Source organism: Impatiens glandulifera, chromosome 6 (assembly GCF_907164915.1).
Source record: "Impatiens glandulifera chromosome 6, dImpGla2.1, whole genome shotgun sequence".
NCBI lineage: Eukaryota > Viridiplantae > Streptophyta > Magnoliopsida > Ericales > Balsaminaceae > Impatiens > Impatiens glandulifera.
In genome coordinates, this window is record NC_061867.1 from 37741731 (window position 1) to 37750503 (window position 8773).

Sequence of the window (8773 nt, forward strand, 5' to 3'; positions counted from 1 at the left end):
GGCAGGAATTTCTCAGCGAGTTTGATTTCGAATGGCTGCACCGGCCCGGGAAGAGTAATGAAGTGGCCGATGCACTCAGCCGCCAGACAACCGAGGAATATGTGGCAGCCTTGACACTGGTGGAGGCAGGTTTCATGGATGAGATCCGTGAAGCTGCCAAGAATGATGCTTCTTACCAAGCTACGGTGAAGCAGGTGCTTGCGGGAGAAAGCACGAAATATTGGCTGGAAGATGGTCTACTTTTTTCCAAAGGAGGGCGCGCGGTCGTGGGCCGGTCATCCTGGAGTAGGCAGAATGATGACGCTTCTTTCACGATCCTACCTATGGAGCAAGATGCTGGAGGACGTGGAATTTTATGTCAAGACGTGTCTAGTGTGTCAACTAGACAAGACCGAGAAGAGGAGACAAGCGGGCTTACTGCAGACCCTGCCCATACCTGATAGACCGTGGCAGTCTATCTCCTTAGATTTTATTCTCGGTTTTCCCAAGGTGGAGGGGAAGACTTCGGTCCTAGTTGTGGTGGACAGGTTTTCGAAGTATGCGGTCTTCATACCGGTGCCCAAGGTGTGTTCAGCCGAGACCGCAGCTGACTTACTGTTCCGGAATGTTGTGAAAAATTTCAGAGTGCCGTCTGACATTGTGAGCGACCGGGACGCTCGGTTCACTAGCAGGTTCTGGACTTCTCTTTTCAATTTGATGGGGTCAGAACTCAAATTCTCTACGGCCAATCACCCACAGACCGATGGCCAGACAGAGAGAATCAACCAAGTGCTCGAGGAGTACTTGCGGCATTTTGTGACAAGCAGCCAAGAGAATTGGCTCGGCTTGCTATACGTTGCTCAGTTTAGTTATAACTTGCATCAGTCTTCAACAACGGTCCAGAGTCCGTTTGAGATAGTATTGGGGGTCCAGCCCAATACCCCGCACACAGTGGCTTCAAGGAACGGTGGGGGTGATTGTCCCGCTTCATACCGCTTCGCCAAGCTTAAGCAAGAGATGTTAGACTTGGCTCGGGAGAGCATGGAGAAGACTCAGAAGCGTATGAAGAAGTATGCTGATGCGGGTAGAAGAGAAGTGGAATTCCAGGTCGGAGATCAGGTCTTGTTGAAGCTGACTCCACAGATTTGAAGCAGATTAGTGCTAAGAATCGACAACGAGCACTAATACCTAAGTATGACGGGCCTTTTCAAGTGTTGAAGAGGATCGGTCGGGTGGCATATCGGTTGTCTCTTCCAGACCGGTTGAAGATCCATCCAACATTCCACGTGAGCTATTTGAAGAAGTTCTACGAGGACATGGCCGATGGTACCAGGGTGCAGGCTAGGCGAGCTCCACCCGTGGTGCAGTATGAGACCGAAAAGAAAGTGGCCCAGATTCTGGATCACAGGACAGCCGGTCACAGTGTCAAGAACAGGCGCACGAACTTCTTAGTCCAATGGCACGGAGAGAGCCGGGAAGATGCTACATGGGTACGTAATACTAACCTGTGGCAGTTTGCAGATAAGGTGCAGGCGTACTTGACAAGTAAGGGTCTGGTGGAGAACCTCTCAACGCGGACGTTGAGTCTGTTGGGTGGGAGTGGTTTGTCACAACCCTAGTTGCTGACTCTCGGCCTGGCTAACTTGAGTGCAGGCTAGGACCGAGAGGGTGTGCCTAGAAAAGAGCGAAGTGTGGAGCTCGGGCACCAGACAAGATATTCTAAGGCACGCGTGTGGGGGCCTTGGCATAGGTGGTAGAAGTGTGCAGAAAGAAGCAGGCGACCGAGAGAAGGTAGCCTGGCGCAAGCATCCGACCTAGGGGAAAGAGCAGACCGAGGACGGAGCGCTTCAGCATGGGCCGGATCATTGTGCATGGGTCAGGCCTCGACCAGGGATTGGGCCTTGGGCCGGTTTTGGACCGATACTTGTCCCGATCCACTGGGCGACCGAAGAAAGGCGCAGCGCTAAGTCAAAGATGGAAGGAGTCTCAGCCAAGACCGAGTATTTCGGGATGGCCCGGTCAAAGTCCCTATATTTTCGGAAGGCCAAGTCTTAGATGAATTATTCAGCCAAGACTTAGGCAAAGTTTGTTGTACACGTTTTTCTACTCCTATATATATCTCCTAGAGGAGGCGACCCTAAGGCATTCAATCAAGAGATCAATCAAGTTATTCAAGAACTAGAGAGAGACTCTTGAGCCTAGGGATTGTGCCTACCCGTGGGTTCCTTGTATTTTCATTGGTTGTGTGTGAATCAATAATAAGATACAGGGTTGGCTTCGGCCGTAATATTGTGTTGCCTCTTTATTGTTGTTTTCTATCTTCTTTATATTCTGTTCGTTCTTGGAGAAATATATCTTTGTTGTGAAGTTTGTTTACTTAGGCGAAAATCTTGAGTATCGAGTTGGCTGATCAGGTTTGTTGTGAGGAGAGCCTGAGCCGGACAAGGGTTAGCCAAAGTTGTGAATTTGGTGTGTTTTTCCGCATTAGACAGACCCTTCGTTACAGTTGGGTATGACCTAGCCAACGAGAAAAAACCTGATCGACCAAGGGCAGATAACAAATAAACCAAGGAAGTCAACTCAACAAGTGAATGATCAACAAGAGGAATGGTCAACAAGAGGAATGATCAGTAAGTCGTTGAATGAAAATTAACAAATCATGGACACACCTACGATCCGAGGAACGCCTGGATGCCCAACCATGTGACGAATGCGAGTGGTCCACTTTTCTTCCACCACTACATCAACATAAATATATAACATGTTCTTCAACATTTTTTTTAAATCTTAAATTTGTTTTAGAACCACCAAATTAGGATCTGTAATGTGTAACGTAACCAAGGTACCAAAACTTTAACTACATAAATATTATGCCCAACATCGAACCAACATTCGTAATTTTGTCCCGACACATTAGGAAGTAAAAGGGGAAAATGGAAAATTGGTTGGACACAAGGTGAATCGGCCCAAGGGTCTTCATAGTTAGACCATGAGAAGGGTTGATGTTATCTTAAAATTAGAGGGACTTTTAGAAAGAGGGTAGATGATTTTTCACCTTTGGAGGCTATTAGAGCTTTTACCACTCGAGTCTAGTCTTTATACATATCGATAACGATTTGGTAAGTCGTATTTTGAATTTTTGGTTCGATTGTGACTATCTGTCATTTTGGTTGGTTTGTTCCAAGTTGAAGAAGAAGGAAAGGTAGTAACGTATAAGTAGGGACCGATCTCTGTTGGGTTCGGGTGGGCTGAAGCCCACCCTAAAAAAGAAATTACTTTTTTTACGGTTTAAATGTGACATTACCCTCTAATTTTTAAAAAAATTCAATAGAATTCACTATTTTTTATTTAAATATTAAAAAATAGTAAAATTTACCTTCATTTACTCGTTTTATCCAAAATATTTTTGTTATTTATTTAAGTCCACCCTAATTTTTTTTATCTCACCCCACCACCGAATCCTGGGATCGTCCCTACGTGTAAGTCATCTAATCATGAACATTTTTTTTTGCCAACCAAGAACTCAATAAACCGATCAGGCCTAAAAATGATTAGAATGCCACAACCCACACGCCCTGGTTTACTATCGTTTTTTCGTTCGCGTTCAGTGTCAGCGCCGACTACAACTCCATGTCCAGGGTCCTCTACGCGTTCTCTTTGCTCGAACCATCGCTAGCGACCTACGTTCATTTGGAGCCACTTGGTCTAGTGCCCGACCCATGGAGTTTACGGTTGTTTTACTATTTCTACTACTTTTTTTTTTTTTTTCTCATTTTAAATCTAATTTGACTCCTACAAAATTATAAAAAAATAACTATATAAATATTTTCCTACAAAAATAGAAAAAATATTTTTCTTAAGCATTATTTGAATTTTATTTTAACATTCGTTTTCTATATATTTGTTTTTAGAGATTTTCAAGATTTCACTTGCCTACTATCATTTCTCATTTTTATCTACTTATTTATGTATCTTAAAGACATGTATTAAGACTCAATAAATAGTCAAGGTGTAAAAATAATATTATGACCAAAATTTTGTAATAGATACGGTCAGATGTCGGACACGTGAGACATATAGCTAATATTTTTTCCTTAAAGACATGTATTAAGACTCAATAAATAGACAAGGTGTAAAAATAATATTATGACCAAAATTTTGTAATAGATACGGTCAGATGTCGGGCACGTGAGACATATAGCTAATATTTTTTCTCACGTGTAACTAATTACCGAACTATTTATAAAATCTCTAATTCATGTTTGAACACACAATATTTTTATTTTCCCAATTTCTCGAGAAGTAATTGTGCAATTTAAAAAGGTCAAAGCTAGTTTATTAATTTCATCAAACCTCACTTTTGATTCCTCATCTACATTTGGATGAGAAGACCTCCATGAAATGTCATTTTCTCATCTCGTGTTTTATGAGATTGGAGAGTATGGTAAGTAAAAGAGTTTAGTGAAATCGATAATCAAAACGTACTCTAGTCGCGTCTCTCATTTTGGTTCTTCATTTCACTCAATACAATAGTGGAAAATGGTCATTAGCGATCAATATCAGCGACGATGTTGCTTTACCTTCGTTGATATTTTATATCATCGACGACGACCAAAGAACCGCCGTTGATTAAAATTATCAAGGACGGTAAAGTAACGCCGTCCCTTATATTTATTATCAGGGACAGTTACTTAACGACGTCGTTGTTGCTGTATATTATCAGCGACGACATTATGTTATTGCCGTCGCTGATAATAATTATTATGGACGACAAAGTAGCGACGTCCTTGATAATTATTATCAGCGATAACAAAATAATTCCGTCCCTGATAGGCTATAATATTAGCGACAACATTATGCTATCGTCATTTCTGATAAGTTATAATATCAACGACGGTATTGTCGTGTGATATTCACAACGACGACACACGACAATGTCGTTAATGATAGTCTGTTAAATAACACATTTTTTTTATTTCTTTCTCCTCTCTTATTTTTTTTCTCTCCTTTTCCCCTCCTTTCCTCTCTCTTCTCCTTCATTGGTCATGGATCTTCTCTCGCGCCCAAAATCAAATTCTCTTCACAAAACCCACAACCAAATTTCTATACGCGAATTTACAAGGGAGTGAAAGAAGGAAGGAAGGGGAGGAGGATCGGAGGCTTCGTAAGGAGGAATTCTCAACTACTTCATTTGTTTGACTTCAAGAAATTTCTTCAGTTTTGGAGTTGAAGACTTTAAGAAATTGAAAACCGACATCCTTAAGGCTTTGGAGAAAATATAGTGCGTTATGTTCTGTATTGGTTTCAATTTGTTTCTTTTAGGACTGTTTTGAGTTAGGAGGAGACTTTGTTCTTTTTTCTCTATGTTATGGTCTGTGTTATGTCTTCTTCTTGTTCTTCCAAATAATAAATTTTTTTTTTTCTTTCCTTTTTCTGTTTCATAGTTTGGTGTGTGAGTGTTTGAAGATTGATTGTTGGTTTAACAAATGTATTCTTTACTTTACTTTATTAATCCTATGGTGTTATCTAAAATGTTTCTAGATTTGCAATGAAGGTATCTGTTTTGTTTTGAAACTCAAATTGTAGACATAATCTAAATGTACACTCAAAATTGGGCAAAAAATGGGAAAAGAATGTGTCAAAACTACCAGGATTATCAGCGACGGCGAATAAGGATGGTTAACACTATCAGCAATGACGAATGATCCGTCGTCGTTGATAGTTAACAATATTAGCAATTACGAATGATCCGTCGTCGCTGATAATGTTAACTATTAACGATGGCACTAAAATTCATTGTCTTTGAGGGACGACATTTTCAGCGACGAATGGTAACGGTTTCTTTCATCGTTAATGATGCATTTTCCACTGGTGATATTTGAAAGAAACGTAAGTCATGTAACGACGACTATCAAGTCGAATCAGTTTTCCAAAGGTCGATTCTATATATTTTAGGGTAAGAAAATCTAAGAAATTGATGATATTATGGAGGCACTATGTATGTGTTTGTTTGTTGAGGTGTCCTCTCGCTAACCATGTGATAGGTTGGAGAAGAAGAAACCTCATTCTAAATTAGAAGAGCACTTGTCATTTTATATGGTGTATGCAACCTTATAATAGTACAAATAAACAAATAATAAATAACTTTTCAAATTGTTTATAATTTTGTTCTCAACAATTTTAGTTTTAAACGATTTCAGTTAGCCGAATTGTATAATAAAAGCATCTCACAATCTTAAATATACATGGGATCTATTAAGGGTTTCAACTTATTTTTTTATGGTAAAACTATTACTGTTAGCTTGGAATACAAATGATTGGAGGGTTACTAAAATCAATTATTGGAAAATAGTGAATCATTTGACAAACTTAAAATTAAATACAAACTAAAATGAAGATACAATTCAAATTTCGTAGATATATACACCAAATTTTAAATTGTTGATGATGGCAAAAGAGGATCAACAACTTCATCATCATCTTCACCATCCTTATATCTTTTACTTAGACATGAAAGAAACCAATAAAAAACACCAGCCAAGAGGAAGCTAATGAACCAAGCATTGTTGTAAATAACCACAAACAAACCGGGCACCGATTTCAGGATCCCAGTTTTCTGCAACAATCCAGGGACAACAGGTAAAATCCCAACTAAAAGAGCAGTCATGGCCGACAAATTATATCCACTGGTGTAATAGTATCGACCATTTGTTCTCAGAGTATAAAGATCATCAACATGCAATTTCATCCGTTTGATCAAATAATAATCTGCAAGAATAATCCCTGCAATAGGGCCCAAAAGAGCTGAGTAACCAACAAGCCACGTGTAGACAAAGCTTTCACTAGACTTTAGCAGTCTCCAAGGTTGGAAAGCAACCCCAAGCAGTGCAGTTAAAATCGCACCCTTCCTAAAATTGAAAATCGAAGGACTAAGGTTCACCAATGCATTGGCAGGAGCCACCACATTGGCTGCAATGTTGGTCGTGACTATGGATAAGCTAATTCCAAAAATAGCAATAATCTTAGTTCCAATTCCTCCAATTTGTCCAAGAAGCTGGATCGGATTAGAGATGACTCGACCGAATATAACAGTTGTGGACGAGGTCACGGCCAGACCCACAAATGTGAACGCACCCATGAAAAGGGGAAGTCCGGCTTGACCAATAATCTGATCCGACTGGCTTCTAGCATAGCGGGTGAAATCCGGTATGTTGAGTGCCAATGTAGCCCAAAAACTGATGTTGGCGGTTAATGAAGGAAAAAACAATGACCAAAACTGGGAACTAGAAAGGGTTGATGATTGTGAAATCATATGGCTGAAACCTCCAGCGTTGACATAAGCCCAAATGAGAAGGCAAGAAGTAAGAAGTATGAGAATTGGGGCAGAGTATTTCTCAAGCTCTCGTATACCATCAATTCCTTTCCAAACTAATGTTAATTGTGCTACCCAAAACACCATAAAACATGTGAATTCAAGTGGAGAAGTGCCGAGCCAATCTAATGACTTCGAAATTGAAGATTCCTTGATGAATTTTGGCAAGAGTAGAAAGATTGCCTCACCTCCGATCCATGACTCAATTCCATACCACCCACAACCAACAAGAGCCCTGAGAAGAGTGGGAACATGGGCGCCACGGATACCGAACGAAGACCTGGCGAGAACAGGGAAGGATATACCATACTTGACACCTGGATGGCCGGTTAGGATCAAAGGTCCTAGAAGGATCAAATTGGCAGCGACGACCGTTCCAATCCCTTGCCACCAAGCCATGCCAAGGTCAACTAGGCTGCCAGCTAAGTAGTAGGAAGGGACTCCCACTACAAGGCCAATCCACAAGCTGGCCATCTCCCAACCTGAAAAGGTTCTTTGTGCTGGAGTGGTCGGAAGGAGATCTTCGTTGCATAGACTTGGATCCGGCTGGAAATTGGGTTTTGAGAAAGCCATGGGCATAGGGAGAGAAGACCGGTAGCATCGTTTTCTGTCGGGAGAGTGGGAATATGTTAATAATTTTCTAAGAACAGTGGGATTATTCTTATGTGAGACTCTTATTGAAGAAGAAGAAAGATAATGAAGATGGTGGAGGTAATTAGGAGCTGGAGGATTGAGATTTAAGGTGAAACAATTGGAGACCATGATTATTGCTTTCTTTTGATGGGATGATGATTAGGACATAATAGAATGGAAGACAGACTAACGATGATGAGATAGATGAGTATGTATGGAGAAGAAGAGGAGTTGAAATCTGTGGTGAAGATGACAACGACCACAACATGGGTGGTGGAGATGAAGTGACAGATATTTATTAAATAACTTCTTTGTGTAAAGAAAATAAATAAATAAGATATGATTCAGATTCAGATTCTAGGTGGGGAAATTTAAATGGACTCTAAACTTATAGATTAATGCAAAATAAAACCCTTTCAATTTTGGATATGTCATATTAGTACATATACTATAAGTCCACCCTCATTTGATTGATTTTATTATGTGTGTCATGTGTGCAAGTTGTGTATTTAATATTTAGATTTTCACAAACTAATTAGATCTAAGTACAAGTAACATGTCCATACATATTTTTTATACTATATTTTATAATTTTAAAATAATACTATTTGTATAAATTATTTTAAGAAATACTTTTATTCGCACTATACACACTTAAATTAATTAAATAATCGATTTATAATCAACCGTTGTATCAATTAGATTCAAAATAAATAAAATAAGGGAGTTTTTAAAATAAACATAAACGAAATAAATACATGGATAAATAAACAAATATGCTAAATAAAA

At 39.7% G+C, this 8773-nt stretch overlaps 1 protein-coding gene across 1 annotated transcript; it reads right to left on the minus strand.

Moving 5' to 3' along the window:
- Positions 1-6371: 6371 nt before the first annotated feature.
- LOC124942401 (purine-uracil permease NCS1) lies at positions 6372-8189 on the minus strand. Its single transcript, XM_047482902.1, has one exon. The coding sequence runs from the start codon at positions 8111-8113 to the stop codon at positions 6413-6415; it is 1701 nt and encodes a 566-aa protein (XP_047338858.1). The 5' UTR covers positions 8114-8189; the 3' UTR covers positions 6372-6412.
- Positions 8190-8773: the final 584 nt, after the last annotated feature.

Excerpts from the sequence above, each read along its gene's own strand:
- LOC124942401 (XM_047482902.1), bottom strand. The coding sequence starts at position 8,113 with ATGGTCTCCAATTGTTTCACCTTAAATCTCAATCCTCCAGCTCCTAAT.